We start from the raw sequence: 18836 nt of genomic DNA on the forward strand, positions 1-18836 counted from the left end.
GTTTAATTTACGTATGTATTGCACAAATTTCTGTATTTTCGCTAATATTTCGCCATCCCATTACCTCTGATCGACTTTTTAAGAAATAATATTTACATCTATGCTGTAAGTTTATTGCCGTCTTATTCATTTATCGACCATGTATGTCAGTGACACCGCAATTTCAAATAACTTCTGATTCTCTTACCATCTGTACACATAAAAAAATCTGATTATTTAGAGATGGGTAAATCTCAAAAAATTTCTCTCATAATTATAACCACCGCATTGAAAATCAAGTAAAGTACAACAGTCGATGTAGCGATCTATTCATCAAAGATTATTTCATGATACCTTCTTTAGTCTAGCACAATCTACAAACCGCCGCTTTTTCTATTTTACGTGCACGACATCGAAAATAGTTGCCTTTCTCATCAGCGAGTTAAGTATAACTTGCTACATTTAAGCCTACTTCAATGATCAGGTATCATCACATATAGATTTAAATGAAGTATTTTGCGAATATAGTGAAATAAAAGGCTGTGCAGCATCGCAGCGGTTGCAGGTATATGAAAAAGGTTCTTCAGAATGTTAACCTCATCAACACGTTTCACTGGCAATTAAAATTGTTGCGATACACTCATTAAAAAAATAAATATTACTTTCGCTAGATCCCATTCGAGAAAAGTAGGTTTAAGAATGAAAGGACCAAGCCCTTAGGGCCCGACAAAACAAATGATGGTAATATGCATTCAGTAATAATTCTCTGCCACTTCGTCTTATATCGCGAATAAGATGTGTGTTAAGGTATCGAACATTGATGTTACAGATTAATAAAGGAATTCGTGGGAGTGTAAAATGGATGTCAATCGCATCATTTTCGGGGGGATGAGATCACAACCGATCGCATCGACGATATCGATGCTCATAAGCGTGTTGCTATACGTCATATATTCGAATGTTCCTTACTCTTCGACGAATGTTCCTTCCAAATCGCTATTGCCATCTTACGATTTCATAGTCGTGGGCGGTGGTTCTGCAGGTATGGTTTTTCATATTATCCACGCGAAGTTCCTAAATCTGATAAAAGTGTGTCAAAGATAAGTGCATCGGTGTGTTTGCGTTCGAAGATGTTTGCGTTACTGCTCCTAACACGAGGAATTGACGCAAAAATTTAACAATTCAGAAATCGCAATTTTTTTGTCAAATTTCCCTTCGCAACTCTGTCAATCCACTAGATGTATTAGCAATGTTGTACGTTATTTCCTCATACTAACACCGAAATTTTAAGTTCTAATTTCCTTCATCTAAATATATTTTCCGTTTACTTCGTAAACGTATCTTTGCGTTATCGCGAATTTCGTTTCTTAATTTCAGCAAATAATCTCTCTCGATGTTTTGAAATTAGACTACGGACTTTCGAGTCAAAGATAGTTGTGACGTTAAATTGGATTAAGATTTCTTAGATATATTTTATTTAAAATGCAGTGTAACTTTGCACGATGACAGGAGCCGTGGTGTCAAGTCGCTTGTCCGAAATAGAAGATTGGAACGTACTCCTCCTCGAAGCAGGTGGCGATGGAAGTGCTATCTATGATATTCCTTCTCTTGCCAACAATCTGCAATTCACCAAAATCGATTGGGAATACACTACGGAACCCAACAAAAATTACTGTCGAGGTAAAAAGTATGGAATTATATCGACTTATAAATAATAACAGTAAATAGATAATTACAAAAGCAAAACTGCATCCGCTAATCATCCATGTCTAACGCTCTATTTTTTACGGTGGAAAGAAGGGGAAGTAGATAAAATTATATCACTCTTGAAAAGGATTATAAAATACAATTTATGGCAGTAAGAACAAACGAAGCGTGTAAATAAGCGAATCTTTCTAAAACATTCGCAAATAATCACAATACAGTTCCAACGTATGTTGTCGCTGAACTTTCCAAATGCGATAAAATGACAGATCTAAAATTTTTTATTTTGTAATTACTACAAAGATACAGGTATTATAGCCATAATTAATATTGCTTTGTATTAAAATATATAAATGTGTTTGTATACAAATACAAAACATATAAATGTGCGGACGTATTAATTTCAAGTAATACCACTTGAATTTTATTGATTTGTATATAGTACCAATAGGTAGATTTAGGCATACCTAATTCAAATCTAAATCGAAGAATGAATCTATCGCCGAACCAAAAGATATATAATCGTGAATTAATAACCAAACGACAACAATATTCGTTAATGAATTATGCGCAACGCTTTCGACGTACTTTAACATAAATTATACCCACAGCGATGGAGAATGGTCGTTGCCGCTGGCCACGTGGCAAATTACTTGGAGGTAGCAGCGGAATAAACTCCATGCTTTACGTCCGTGGTGCCAAAAAAGACTACGACATCTGGGAACAGCAAGGCAATCCAGGATGGTCGTATCAGGATGTGCTGCCTTATTTCCTAAAATCTGAAGACAATCGAAATCATAGCTACGCCAAAACACCGTATCATTCAACCGGCGGGTACTTAACCGTCGAAGAACCACGATGGCACACTCCTCTGGCCGCTGCGTTCATTCAAGCCGGCAAAGAAATGGGTTACGAGAATCGAGATATTAACGGAGAACGGCATACTGGCTTTATGATTCCTCAAGGCACCATCAGAGATGGTAGCCGCTGTTCCACGGCGAAAGCCTTCTTGCGGCCAGCCAGGATGCGGAAAAATTTACACGTCGCCATGGAAGCGTATGTTACCAAAATTTTAATAGATCCGTCAACGAAAAGGTCTTACGGCGTAGAGTTCGTTAGAGACGGGGAAACGTTGCGCGTACATGCCAACAAAGAAGTGATCGTTTCCGGTGGAGCTATTAATAGCCCCCAGTTGTTGATGCTGTCAGGAATAGGACCTAGAGAACACTTATCAGATCACGGTATAGCAGTGATTCAAGATTTAAGAGTAGGCCATAATCTTCAAGATCATATAAGCGTGGGAGGCCTTATGTTCCTGGTGAATGAAGAAATTTCAGCCATAGAGACCAAGATAACTAATATCAGCTATATCCTAGAATACGCCATATACGGAGACGGTCCTTTGACTACCTTAGCAACAGTGGAGGGAACATGTTTTATCAATACCAAATACGCGAATGCCTCCGATGACTTCCCAGATATACAACTGCATTTTGTACCATCGGGACAAAATAGCGAAATTTTTATGGAATATCGTGGACTGACCAGAGAATTCTACGACGCCGTATATGGAAAGCTTGGCGGTAGAGGCTCGTGGAGCGCGTTTCCCGCGCTTTTAAGACCAAAAAGCAGAGGTGTTATCAAGCTTCGCAGCAACAATCCGTTCGATCATCCATTGATTTATCCGAATTATTTCAAGGAGCCAGAAGACATGGCGACATTGGTCGAAGGAGCTAAGTTTGTGTTTGAATTGAGTAAGACGGCTTCGTTCAAACGTTACGGGAGCGAAATGAATCCGACACCATTTCCTGGCTGCAAGCATATTCCCATGTATAGCGATCCTTTCTGGGAGTGCATGGCTAGATTTGTTCCCGTGACTATATATCACCCCGTGGGTACTTGCAAAATGGGGCCTAAGTCGGACGCGAAAGCCGTGGTAGATTCTCGGCTTCGGGTTTATGGAGTTGCTGGACTTCGAGTCATAGACGCTTCGATTATGCCAAACCAAGTGAGTGGTAATACCAATGCGCCGACTATTATGATTGGTGAGAAGGGTGCCGACATGATAAAAGAGGATTGGTTGAAGAAATAGGGTTCGGATTGATTGCTACTTTTGTAAATTCATTTTAAGCGACTGTTAGTAGTATACCATTACGTAATAAAAACATACGGTTGTGAATTGAAAACAAATTTTCATTATGTATCGCGTATGGCGGAGCACGGTTTAAAATATAGCCTTGTTTTATAAAATTAGACGATCAAACGAAATTAACTTAAGTGAAGTTCGATTATAATTATATGAAGAAATATTCTTTGGAATATATATCGTAATACTGCATCCGTCCTCTAGATATCATAATGTTTAAAGTAGTATGATCGCACGTACTTTGTTAGGATAAGAAAAATGTTTCGTACATGTATAATAGTATAAACTATGTGTTATGCAATAAAATAGTTATTACAATAATTTGTCTTTGATTTCGTCATGTATCGTGCGAACGTTGACTTTGATATAATTGCTCCTTCAAGAGGAAATGTAGTACAATAAAATACTATAATATGTTAAACGCGTCGAAGCGATAAACGTAAGCAAAACGAGAGTGATACAGATGCAACTGTTGGCTGCCGACTAGTGACATTCGAGAAATTAACATTTTAAGTAACTTTTCTTATACATGTATCTGTTGGTCGGAAACTATAGTTCCTAAGGAAAAAAACTATAGTTGCGAATATAGTTTTCGAAATATTTGCAAAAACCAGCAGTGGATAATCAGCAGTGGTTTTTGCGCATGAAATAATTTATCGGATAATAGAAGTAGTTCGGTATCTCATGAACAATACCTGGACAAATAGAGAGAGTAAGACGGACAATGCTAAAGCCATTCTTGTATTCAAATGCAAGGAGGTCATTATGAACACTTCTTAAGAAGCTATACAGAGAGAGTTTGTTAATGTACAAATTCACTGTAACTCGAAAGCGAGGAAAAATAGGATACGTGTTTGCAAGAACGTCCTTTCTTGTACAGAAACTACAGCCGCACCGGTTTCTGGATGCTACGAGAAATTCTGCATAATTAAGGAATACAATTGTGTAGTATCAGGGAAAAGGACCTAAAAAACATCGAGTTAACCATGGACCCACCGCGTGAGAAGAAACACCCAACAGATCTCACAAACGACATGACCTAACAAACAAACACTCACCACACTAAAGAAATAAATCAATCAAATTCGAAGATGGTATCCCACTGGGGGTAGCCATCCACATGTTATATTATTATACCACTAAGCTATAATACTTTACCAAATGTCCTACTGGACAAATTGTGAAATGTAAATAAATATATAAAAAAAAAAAGAAATGTCGCGAGAGCCAAGGCACTGTCGGGTCTATCAATGTGTCCTGGGTCTTTTCAAGTTCATAGTTTCGTAGAAAAGACCTACGTGACCCTGGCCACGAGCGTCTGCGGAACACGTGTGCGGTGAGCCTAGCAAAAGACAAAAGAGATGCTACATCGGCCAGAATGCGAGTTGAGAAGCGCAATGTGAGTTGAGAGGTCACAGAGTGTAAATCGAGAAGTCAGAAAGTGCGAGTGGAGAAGCGGGATAGTATGATAATAAGACGTACGACGATATTGTAATCGGTCCTTTTGTTATTGAGTATCGCTTATTAAACTACACTAAACTCTAAATAAAACATCATTACTTGTCCTTACTCTAAGATCCATACGTTACTACAATTGTATAATCATTATAGAGATTGGATATACAGTATAGTTAAGTACAGTTTGAAAAAGTGAAAAATACTATATTTACTATAAGCATTTCTAGTTTAACTAGAAAGAATAGAAATATGTGTTAGAGGTACATAACACCATATATCTCGTGCACATATACGAGTAAAATAAATAAAAATGTACACTAAACAATAAAAGATATATTTCCGCGTACATACATTTACAGTATACCATATCTAAACGCAATTCGAACTTCAGGTGAGATAAATAAAAGAAATTCACAGTCACTATCGGAGCCGAAAGCCAAGGTTCCTCTGTGTTCTACTTACTTTATTTACATTTATTTAGCAAAAATCCGAAAAGTAAATAAAATCACGGAGCCGTTGTCGTTGTACTTTCACTCCATTTTTCTAGCTGTTATCAAATTTTCATTTCAGTTATTGGGTGGTAGAGAACTACAAATTTCCAACTGTTATTTTTTCAACACTAATTTTATTCCAATTTCTCAAAAGATATAAGGTCCTTTCATGAAATTTCAGGAAAACTATTATCACCTTTTAAAGGATGTAGGAATGCTTTTTTACACTGAATATGCGTAATTTACGATGTTGCAAAATAATTTCTCAAAATACCTCGTTTGCGTGATTATCAGCAAAATAGCACTCGTCGCTTTGCGTTCCACTATATCGTTGCACAATGTTACGTTTAACGTTTTGTAGATATTACAAGATATATATATTTTTATTTTTGAAATAAATTTTCTTGTAGTTACAACCTTTTATCAAGGACAAATTTAAGGTAGAAATAATTTCGAAAGAATAATAAACTGAATAATACCATGACGCTTATGTGTAATGAATCGTCAAAAGCGACCAAGAGATCTCAAAATATTTTTCGTAAGTATGCACATTAATTTAATGACATGTCAGCATCACCCAAATGTGTTCATTAATAATTCTCTATTACTTCGTCTTATCTTGCGAATAAGATTATTGTGAATGTATCATAACATAATATTACAGACTGGCAAAGGAAATAGGAGAAGTACAAAGTGGATATCGAAGCATTTCGGAGGGATGAAAACAGAACCAACTGTGCCGGTGCTTTCTATCGGTGCGTATCGTTTTCTATCATCATCATCATGTATGTATCACGTATTCTATTGTGCCCTACTCTTCGACGAGTGTTACTTCCAAATTACTGTTACCAGTTTACGACCTATTAGTCGTGGTGGGTTGTTCTTTTTTCATTACGTCGTTAGAAAATTCCATTTTTTGATCAATTGATACGAGAGTTTATCAACTTATCAATTTATCCATTTATCAATTCATCAATTCATCAATTCCTCGATTCCTCGATTCATCGATTCATCGATTCATCAATTCATCGATTCATCGATTCATCCATTCATCAATTCATCAATTCATCAGTTCATCAGTTCATCAATTCATCAACTCATCAATTCATCGATTCATCGATTCATCGATTCATCAATTCATCAATTCATCGATTCAGCAATTCAGCAATTCATCAATTCATTTTAATTTCATATAACGGCTCCATCTTATGTATAGCATATTAATGACGTTGTGCGTCATTTCTATATGTTAACGACTATATTATAACATCTTGTTTTCTTCATATTTTTATTTCTTTGTTTTCTTCAATATGTATTTTAGGTTTGTTTTGTAATCATATTTAGAATTCATCGAGAATTTCATTTCGTAATCTCGACTAACTGTCTCCCTTTCCCGATATTTCGAAACAAAACTACAACAAAACTACTCCTGCCTTAAAAATACTGTAACTTTTAATTATTTTCAGTCGTCTCAACTACGTTCTATTTAAAATGTATCGTCAATTTGCACGATTACAGGAGCCCTTATGGCGAATTGCTTGTTCAAGATAGAAGATTGGGACGTACTCCTCCTGGAAGCAGGTGGCGATGGAAATGCTATATGTGATATTTCTTTACCGGACAGTGTGCAGTCTGAAATCGATTGGAAATACAGGATGGAATCTAATGAACTGCAATTCCTTAGAGACGGAGATACATAGAGAATACAACATTGAGCCCCTGTCTTACATACAACATCCTTTACTATTACCAAGAAAAAAATTCCCACCCAGGCATTAGGCGCCTTGAGCATCTACATGCACATAAGAAGAAAATCTTGTCTTCGTGGTGTACAGACACTGTTGTAGCGCCCGTGTATTCCCTTGTCTTAGATGGACAGAGAAGGAAATATAAACTACTTATTCTATAAAATCTGGCAAAGGACTGTGAATTTTCTGCTCATTCTGCAGTTTCTATAGTTATATATAATACGACTTTTCTTTCTAATGCAGCTGGTGTAGTCATCTGTTTTTCGGAATGAGCTCACGAGTATACGAATAATGAATATATAAGTAATTGGCTAACCTTGCTTCTTACAATTTATTTTAGGACCACGAAATAAATAGTTGATTATTACAGTAGACAAACACGAATTATTGTTCTTAAATTACGGGTTCAGTTATACGTGCATTTGATATATGGTACTATTGTGACACCCCGAAATACTCGATAAGTCTTTGATAAGATTAACAATAGTTCGAAATGATTAGACCCTGAAAATTTAGCAATATCTGAGCTATGTATTTCTAAACTTCTATGAGTAACACAAATATTATTAATCTGCATTCGTTACAAAATTGCTTTAACTTTACCTTATTAACCTAATTACCTTATTTACCATATAAACCTCATTAGCGAGGTTCCACACTTCGTAGAATTTATATTCAATTGGTGAAGGTACGAGGTGCGTACAAAAAGGTTTCCACCTTGTCTCACTCGGTCGACTAAGAAGATGTTGGTTTTCGAAATAGGATATTTTGATCGAGAACTAATCTGGAGACTGGGGCGAGCAGCGTGACTCCTACATATCCGCCAACATACAGAACAGAATGTGGTGAGTTTTGCCAGGAATTGTCTTGCAATATATTGTCTCGTGGAGTATTGTCTTGCGATGGCGAAACTGGAGATCTGTTAAACTGGAAAAACCCGCGGATATCGATGACTTTTGAATTTGTTGTCGAGAGCATGATCCTGAACATCTTGCTCCTGTACATGTAAGTTTCAGTCGGCCATAGTTTCCGAAATTTGCTAAAAACTATCAATACCACCACAATGAACTTTGTCCATAATTGTGCTTCCGTAACAGCCTACGCAATAGTATCGGTTACCGTATCCCTGGTAGCGGGCGGATATAGTGAGTCATCGAAACCAAGCTCTTGTCTCTTGATTATGGCACATTCCAACGTAAACGAGATTTGGGCAACCTATAGTAAAATCTGTACACAACTACATATGCGATACTGTTACAAATGTCTGTTACGTAAATTTATGTATTATAAACATTCATGTAAAAAAGGACACACGTAACCATTTTCGACGATTCCGAAATGTGTTTTTGTGTTGTCATGTTGGAGATATTCACAAAAACTGTCAATTACATTAGGATTCCATTACCTCTCATTCTAGCAGGCAGGTGGCCAAATTTTTATATAGTACTATTCATTTTTAATGTAATTATGCGAAAAAAGGCACATTCATGGGTTATTGGTTGGGTTTGTGGCGTATGAAAAGAGAGAGAGAGTGTGCGTTTCGTCCCGGGACTACCGGTGGACTCGTCAGTAAGACTATGCCCGGTAGTCCCTGCCTTAGACGTAGAGGGAGTCTCGCTAGGTGCGGTATTTGTATCAATCGCTCGTATATTCGACCGCTAGCGAGTTAGACAGACAGACTTGTTGTCGTCGTAGCCCTCTAGTGTTGGCGGTTGGTACCAGCGGATCGCCCGGGAGGTGTTGCGCCGCGTTGATGCCTCGTCCTGTCAGCGTCCTGTTGATACCGATCCGCCACAGGTTATATTCTTATCTTGTGTTTGTGAGATGGCCGGTAACGCTAGCATAGCTATTGTAAATTGGAATTTCATGCGATTATATCAGTACATTCTCAATTCAATTGAACTTCAACTTAAAAACACACCATGAATGTTTTTCATTAGGTCACATGTGCAAACAGGCAAATAAAATGTAGTGCAACTTTGCACATATTTATAGATTTATTGAAAATTGTTTTAGGTGATCAGTACCGGTCTCACACTACGTTAGCCCAGTCCTTATATAATTCACATTCACTTTTATCTCTGCGTTGTCAAAAATGACTATCTCTCTCCTCAATGTCATATGCAAAATAACATATGCAAGGTGCAATACTAAAGTAGTTTGATCACTATTCGAACTCGCACGTTGATTATTTTTATTCCTATCTGCATTGTTAAAAGTATATTTTAGTCATTGATATTCCTTCAAATAGGGTGCGCTCTTTTCCACCACCCTATAAGTCTATTTGAGTGTTAATAGTGCAAATGATTTGTCGTAGTTTGCTAAGTAATTTTTTTGAAAATTGGTCTGTAGATACAACGAAATAATTGTAATTCCAGAGATACATGTTTACAAAGTTGCCATAAGTATTCAAACCTTGAGAAAAATTTCTCATACCTCGATTATATAATTATGTCGTTTTTCCTATCGGCCAATAATTGCTCAGCATTCAATACATAAGCGATCGCCAACCAGAAGCATTCGTCGTCCTGCATTGCGTAGCACCGGAACTCTATCCTACGTTTGGGGTTTAATTTACGTATGTATTGCACAAAGTTCTGTATTTTCGCTAATATTTCGCCATCTCATTACCTCTGATCTACTTTTTAAGAAATAATATCTACATCTATGCTGTAAGTTTATTGTCGTCTTATTCATTTATCGACCATGTATGTCAGTGACACCGCAATTTCAAATAACTTTTAATTCTCTTATCATCTGCACACACAAAAAATGTGATTATTCAGAGATGGGTAAACCTCAAAAAATTTCTCTCATAATTATAACCACCGCATTGAAAATCAAGTAAAGTGCAACAGTCGATGTAGCGATCTATCCATCAAAGATTATTTCATGATACCTTCTTTAGTCTAGCACAATCTACAAACCGCCGCTTTTTCTATTTTACTTGCACGACATCGAAAATAGTTGCCTTTCACATCAGCGAGTTAAGTATAAGTTGCTACATTTAAGCCTACTTCAAGATGATGAGGTATCATCACATATAGATTTAAATGAAGTATTTTGCGAATATAGTGAAATAAAAGGCTGTGCAGCATCGCGGCGGTTGCAGGTATATGAAAAAGGTTCTTCAGAATGTTAACCTCATCAACATGTTACACTGGCAATTAAAATCGTTGCGATACACTCACTAAAAAGGTATATATTAGTTACGCCAGATTCTATTCGAGAAAAGTAGGATTAAGAATGAAAGCACCAAAGACCCTTACGGCCCGAAAGAAAAGATGATAGCAATATACATTTAGTAATAATTCTCTTCTACTTATATCGCTAATAAGATGTGTGTTAAGGTATCGAACATTAATGTTACAGATTGATAAATGAATTCGGAGGAGTGTAAAATGGATATCAATCGCATCATTCCCGAAGGGATGAAAACGCATTCGGTGCTATCGATACTCTTAGGCATGTCGCTGTATGTCATCTATTCGATTGTTCCATACTCTTCATCCAATATTCCTACCAAATCATTACTGCCGACTTACGATTTCATAATCGTAGGCGGTGGTTCAGCAGGTACGTCTTATCACGATGCCGATACAAAGTTCCGTTAAAAATCTGATAAAAGTGTAACTAAAACAGCCGCAGCTGCGTATGTGCGTGCAAGGAAGAAAGCATTGTTACTTGTATGATAGCGTAACACCAAAAATGTTACGTACTTCCCATATATCGATTTTTTCAAAATTTCATTTTTCGACTCTATCTATTTATCGTAGGTATTAGTGATCATATACGCTATTTATATACATTAATGAAGAAATTTTAATATCTTATTCCATTCATATAAGTATGGTATGAGATCATTATGCAAACATATTGTGAATTTACCGCGAAGTATTATTTCTAATTTCGACAATTTTACTCCCAATCTCGATGTGTTGATGTAAAACTACAAATTCCTGATTTGAAAGTATTTGTAACGTTTAAGAAAAAATTTTCTTAGGCATGTTTTATTAAAATACTCTGTGAATTTACACCATTACAGGAACCGTTATGGCGAATCGCTTGTCCGAGGTAGAAGATTGGGACGTACTCCTGCTGGAAGCAGGTGCCGATGGAAGTGCTATGTATGATGTTCCTACTCTTGCCGCCAATTTGCAACGATCTAAAATCGATTGGAATTACACGACGGAACCGAATGAAAATTACTGTCTCGGTAAATAATATTGAATAATACCTAACTATAATAATGATAGGTACATAATTACAATAATAATACCAGACACTCTAATCATTCACGTCCAACGCACAATTTTTTCCATTGAAAAAAAAAGGAATTTGAGAAAAGACAGATAAAATATTATCATGCTTAGAAGAGAATATAAAGTACTACCTATGGCAATGAGAATAAATGAAGCGAGTAAATATTAAGTAAAGCATTCTAAAATCTGCGCGCATCATAATCTTGCAATTAGCACTAAAAAGACGTGAAAATATCGGACCAAAATTATGTTTCTAATGCAATAAACAGATATTTCAGGCGCAATTAATACTGAACAAAGTTTACATTAATATATAATTATATAGATCTATTAATTTTAAGTAATGACACTTGATTTGTATATAGAACTTTATACTTTATTTATATATACCGATTTATACATAGAACAGTCAGATATATTTGCACAGTTCTAGTGTTAACATAAATCGAAAAATGAATCTATCGTCCATTCCAAAGAGAAGTTAATGTGAATCAGTGACTTTCTAAAATCAATATTTCATTACGAATTACTCGCGATGCTTTCAAAGTTCTTTACTGTAAATTATGTCAACAGCGATGGAAGGCGGTCAGTGCCGCTGGCCACGTGGCAAAGTACTCGGGGGCAGCAGTGGCATAAATTACATGCTTTACGTCCGTGGTGCCAAAAAAGACTACGACATGTGGGAACAGCAAGGCAATCCAGGATGGTCGTATCAGGATGTGCTGCCTTATTTCCTAAAATCTGAAGACAATCGAAATCACAGCTACGCCAAAACACCGTATCATTTAACCGGCGGGTACTTAACCGTCGAAGAACCACGATGGCACACTCCTCTGGCCGCTGTGTTCATTCAAGCCGGCAAAGAAATGGGTTACGAGAATCGAGATATTAACGGAGAACGGCATACTGGCTTTATGATTCCTCAAGGCACCATCAAAGATGGTAGCCGCTGCTCCATGGCGAAAGCCTTCTTGCGGCCAGCCAGGATACGCAAAAATTTACACGTCGCTATGAAAGCACATGTTACCAAAATTTTAATAGATCCGTCGACGAAAAGAGCTTACGGCGTAGAGTTCGTTAGAGACGGGGAAACGTTGCGCGTACATGCCAACAAAGAAGTGATCGTTTCCGGGGGAGCTGTCAGTAGCCCCCAGCTGTTGATGTTGTCAGGAATAGGACCTAAAGAACACTTATCGGAACACGGTATACCAGTGATTCAGGACTTAGGAGTGGGCCACAATCTTCAAGACCATATAAGTGCGGGGGGCATTATATTCTTAGTGAATGAAGAAGTTTCAATCGTACAGAGCAGACTGATTAATATTAGCTATGCCCTAGAGTACGCTATATCCGGAGACGGTCCTTTGATAACCTTAGGATTTAATGAAGTACTAGGTTTTATTAATACTAAATATGCGAATGCCTCCGACGATTTTCCAGACATACAAATGCATATTTGGTCAACGGGGGACTACTCCGAGAGCACTAGAAAGATTTTTGGATTGACGAGAGAATTCTATGATGCCGTATATAGAGATGTTCACAATAAGGACGGGTGGAGTGTGTATCCTACCCTTTTAAGACCTAAAAGTAGAGGAATTATCAAGCTTCGGAGCAATAATCCTTTCGATCACCCATTGATTTATCCAAATTATTTCAAGGAGCCAGAAGACATGGCCACATTGATCGAAGGAGTTAAATTTGTACTCGAGATGAGTAAAACTGTTTCGCTTAGACGTTACGGGAGCAAACTGAATCCGAATCCATTTCCTGACTGCAAGCATATCCCATTGTATAGCGACCCGTACTGGGAGTGCATGATCAGATCTTTCCCTTTAACTATATCACACTCCGTGGGTACTTGTAAGATGGGGCCAAAGTCGGACCCAAAAGCGGTGGTTGATCCTTGGCTTCGAGTTTATGGAATTACTGGACTTCGAGTTATAGACAGTTCGATTATGCCAAATTTGATCAGTGGCAATACCAATGCGCCGACTATTATGATCGCAGAGAAGGGTTCCGATATGGTCAAAGAGGATTGGTTGAAGAAATAGGGTTTGGATTGATTGTTACTTTTGTAAATTTATTTTAAGCGACTGCTAGTAGTATATCATTACGTAATTAAAACATACGGTTGTGAATTGAAAACAAATTTTCATTATGTATCGCGTATGGCGGAGCACGGTTTAAAATATAGCCTTGTTTTATAAAATTAGACGATCAAACGAAATTAACTTAAGTGAAGTTGGATTATAATTATATGAAGAAACCTCCTTCGAATATATAACCTAATACTCCATCTGTCCTCTAGATATCATGAAGTTTAAAGTAATACGATCTTGTGTACTTTGTTATGATAACAAAATAGTTTCGTACATGTATAACAATATAAACTAAGTGTTATGCAATAAAATGGTAGCGTAATTTGCCTTTATATTGTAATGTATCATGCGAACGTATGTTAACTTTGATATAGTCGCACCTCCAAGAGGAAGTGTAGTAGAATGTTATAGTCTGTTCAACGAGACGAGGCAGTAAACGTGAGCAAAATGTGATTGATACAGTTGCAACTATTGGCTGCCGACTAGTGACACTCGAGAAATTAACATTTTGAATAATTTTGTTATACATGTAATTGTTGGCCTGAAACTATTGTTCCTAATGAAAGAAGCTATTGATACCACTACAGTAAATTTTGCCTATTATCGGCAAACTTACAATAAATTATACTTTTTTCAACATTTTTTATGTAGAAAGTCAAAAGGAACGTAGACTTCAACATCTTTGTTACTTTTGCAAATACAAATAAATATATGAGGAAAAGTTTCTAAAAAATACTTAAAAATGGCATACTTTCATCGTCGCATCATTGTGGCTAGTAGAAAATGGATTTCAAACACATAGATTGACGTTTATCTTGAAATGAGCTTGAGGAGAAAAATTAGTAATTTGTAGCGAAGTAAGAAGTTGAACGTCTTCATATTTCTGCCCCAAATTTGTATTATTTTGCAAGAAATATTCTATACGATCTATCATTACTTTGAAACATTCCAAATGTTCCGAATAAGTATCACGAACTACGTAAGTTTTACAGAACCCATAAAAATAAGGAATTCCACTGTACTTACGTATTGTCGAACAGAATCGTACCGTGAATTGTAAGTAAAACACACGTTGCTATGTCTTGTTCACATTGTTCCCATGTGATGTTATTGTTATTGCTAGTGCAACGAAGTAGCTGTGATTCGGTGTAGCTGCATATGGTGTAGCCAATGTGAAAAAAGCCTGCTCTGAACTTATCACATTTTTGATTCTTCATTACACATGGCACTGATTATAATATACAGGGCGTCCCGCAGCATCGGAAAATGGTTTCAGCGGTGAATTTTGCGCATGAAAACAATAAACAGTGCTCATATGAACACCCTATTTGACCTGATTTTCGAGTTTTAGCGAGTTCTATGTTGAAGTAACTTTATCGGAAGATGAAAGTAGTTGAACTAATTTCACCTACCTATTTGCGAATAGAATTCGGTATTCTCATAAACAATATCTGGACAAAGAGAGGGCAAGAAGAACAACAATAAAACGTCTGTAATCTCGTGTTCAAATGCAAAGAGTTTATTATGAACACTTCTTAAGAAGGCATGTAGATAGAATTTGTTAACTTATTGTAAATTTTTATTTAAAAATTTAATTTACTGTAACTCGAGAACGAAGAAAAATAGGGCACGTGTTTGCAAGAAAGTTTTTTATCGTTTTCATGTGCAGAATCCACAGCCGCACCGGTTCCCTGATGCTACGTGATACTCTGTACAAATAAGGAATACAATTGTATAATCATTATACAGATTGATTATACAGTATAATGAACAGCTTGAAAATGTGGAATATATAACATTCATTATAAGCTTTCCTAGTTTAAGTAGAAAGATTAGAAATATATTGTAGAGATACATAAAACCATATTTGGTTAATAAAGGATATATTCTCATGTACAAACATTTACAGTATACCATACCCAAACGTAGTTCGAACTTCGGCTGACATAGATAAAAATAATTCACACTCAGTATCGGATCCAAGAGCCCAGTTTGCTCTGTATTCTATTCTTATTTTAATAGTCCTTCGATCAGTGTCGCCATATCTTCCGGTTCATCGAAATGGTTTGGATAAATCAATGGATAATCGAAAGAATTGTTGTTCCGAAGCTTGATAACACCTCTGCTCTTAGGTCTTAAAAGGATAGGGAATACGGTCTACACCTCCTTATCCTGAAGCTCTGCATATACATACGGGATCATAGAATTCTCTGGTCAACGCAAAAATCTTTCTACTGGCGTCGGAGATGACATCCGATGAGGTAAAATGTAGTTGTATGTCTGGGCAGTCGTCGAAGGCATTCGCATATTTGGTATCAATAAAAGCTACTCCTGCAATAAAGGTGGTCAAAGGACCGTCTCCGGATATGGCGTATTCTAATGTTATGCAGCCTGTTCTGTACGATTGCAACTTCTTCATTGACCAATAACGTAAGGCTCCCCGCACTTGTAGGTTCTTCAAGATTATGGCCTACTCTTAAATCCTGAATTGTTGGTTGCTAAAAAATGGATTCGGATTCATTTTGCTGAATCTTGTTGCTAAATACTAAAAATGAAACAGTTTTATTCATCTCGAATACAAACATTTTACCATTATTAACAAAAAATATTATAATAGAAAATTTCACGGTATCCACCTACTTTATAATTTATAGTTTACCTTATAATTGAACTAAACGAAATTAGACGTAAGTAGCATTATATTTTGTGCGAGAAATTAACAGAAAAATATCAATTTCTATTATAATTTTTGAATAGATAGACATTTTGAAATACAGTTTATGTAGTTTAATTTACCACCAAAAAAACAAACAATTTTTTGCATACAACGTTTTCTTCTGCTACACAGAGTTATATTGAGAAAATATTGAGAAAAATGCATTTTTCACCTCCAACTTCAGGGGCAGTTTCATCCTCTAAACGTAGATAATCGCCGATAATAAAAATACAGGTCAGATATTTTTTCGAGAACTATATTCCGTATAAATTTTATCAAAATCGTTTTGGAAATCTCCTTTGCTAGTGTTATTTATGCAATTATTATGCAAGGCCCGTTAGGTCAGATCAAATTCATCCCTATAGCTCTATTGAGTAAACTAATATGATGTTCTATAAAATTACACTTAAAGTACCTGTTAAAGGCTAAGGCTAAGGAAAGATACGATTGATGCAATAAATAGTGCATATTTTCATATTAAAAAAAAATGGTGCCATTCATTTCTTTTCCGTAACATTTTTTTCTAATATTAGCCGAGAAAAAGATATGGCTTGCTACAATTACGTGAATTACCCTATGTACCAAGATAATACGATACCGGATAACGAAGAGAAAAGAATTATAAGATATACCAAAAGGAATCCTCTTTATCTTACTCAAATACATCGATCTACTTATTTCGATCGTTTGAAAGATTAGATAAATCGAAGATAAATTTGTAACATTTCTATAAAACAAAGCATCACAGTATCTTTATTTTATTTATTTTCTTATTTTCTTCTGTTATTTTTAAAATTAATCTTAAATTATCTATTTGTTTTAGCATTAGTTTCCTTATTTTCAAAGAATCGACGAAGTTATTGACGAATGAAAACAAGTATTAAGCTCCTATCATCCAGCTCGATTCATCAACTTGAAGACTGTGAGAAAAAGACTAAGCTTCGTCATCTTCAGTTGTCTCGGTGTACCACCGATCTAGCAACCTTTAACTTTTATCACTGGTATAAAGCCTTTCCTTCCTGTTCGTGGTTTCCTTTCTTTCTTGTTTCTGTATTTCTCTAGATCTCCGTTCTCGTTTTACTTTTATTTTATCTTTAAACGTCACCATTAATACTACGGCTTTATCTCGTTCTTTCCCATTGTTTTTCCTCTTATCCTAATACTGTCATTCGGATATTTTTGTTTCATTCCATTTCATTTTCCTGCTACTTAATTTTCCTTTTATTTATTTTTTTTTATGTTTCCCTTATTTATTTATTTTTTTTTATAATTCCCTTATCTCAATTTTGTTCTAACACGTTTTCGAAAGTCGTTCTCCTCTTACTATTTCAACATCTTCGTTGAAATTCATCTCAAGTGATTCCAGAAGGGAATCTCGTAATAAATCACTACGCATTTTGTTTCCCTTGTCTTGATTAGTTTCATTGTAATTTAAGAAGAAAACGAGATCTTCGAGCCACATAATATACAGAAACGTAACAAGTCCCGTCGCGATTAGAAGCTTCGTGGTTGATCCAACGTTGTTAACGCGATCTGCGTTATCTTGTTTCTATCAATTACTCCTCCTGCAATTAGTCACATCATCTTCAAAGAGTCAAATATTTTTGCTGCGTGTTTTAAGAAAATGTTACAAAATGACAAATTATAGGAAATATTCTTAACACATTCGCAGCCGGCAACTTGGTTCTACGTCATGTCAAAACCTGCGGCTAGTTGCTGTTAACACGGTTCTACCATATCTTGTTTCATATTCACAATGAGTTACGCGCACCTTGCAATGACTAGTACTTTACTATTTGTTGTTACATGCTTCTCTAAATTATTAATGCTATAATATCGCAGTCATAAGCCGCATAAGGTGCATTACATGGCAGTTTGGAAACTGTTGGATGGCCTGGCAAACAGATCTCTACAAAGTTATTTTATATCACACCATGATATGACACAGCAAAATTTTGCATATTCGCTGGCAATCTAACAGCGAAATTCTGCGACGCTTCAGCTATGGACTCTTGGAAATTGTAAACGGCGAACAACTAAGACTCCCGTGTCAGACTCATCGGCTGCGAATGTGTTAAAATGTCCCTTTTTCTTTTTTACAACTAAAAGAATTATGTTTGAAATAGATAAAGAGAACTACGGAAATATATAAAACTATTATAAATATTTCTTTCTAGCTCTTTTATTTCAAATATTTATTCAATAATAATATCGTTATCTTGATGGAGTC

The 18836-nt window shown here is 36.1% G+C and overlaps 2 protein-coding genes across 2 annotated transcripts; both read left to right on the forward strand.

Annotated features, from left to right (window-relative positions):
• The first annotated feature begins 808 nt into the window (after positions 1-808).
• On the forward strand, positions 809-4126 carry LOC117215345 (glucose dehydrogenase [FAD, quinone]-like). Its single transcript, XM_033461709.1, has 3 exons — positions 809-1023; positions 1491-1659; positions 2295-4126. The coding sequence occupies exons 1-3, from the start codon at positions 838-840 to the stop codon at positions 3773-3775; spliced, it is 1836 nt and encodes a 611-aa protein (XP_033317600.1). The 5' UTR covers positions 809-837; the 3' UTR covers positions 3776-4126.
• Positions 4127-10927: 6801 nt separating this feature from the next.
• Positions 10928-14026, forward strand: LOC117215342 (glucose dehydrogenase [FAD, quinone]-like). Its single transcript, XM_033461708.1, has 3 exons — positions 10928-11102; positions 11572-11742; positions 12362-14026. Exons 1-3 carry the CDS (start codon positions 10928-10930, stop codon positions 13840-13842), a joined length of 1827 nt encoding a protein of 608 aa, XP_033317599.1. The 3' UTR covers positions 13843-14026.
• Positions 14027-18836: the final 4810 nt, after the last annotated feature.

This window comes from Bombus bifarius, unplaced genomic scaffold, assembly GCF_011952205.1.
Source record: "Bombus bifarius isolate JDL3187 unplaced genomic scaffold, Bbif_JDL3187 scf7180000009536, whole genome shotgun sequence".
Lineage (NCBI taxonomy): Eukaryota > Metazoa > Arthropoda > Insecta > Hymenoptera > Apidae > Bombus > Bombus bifarius.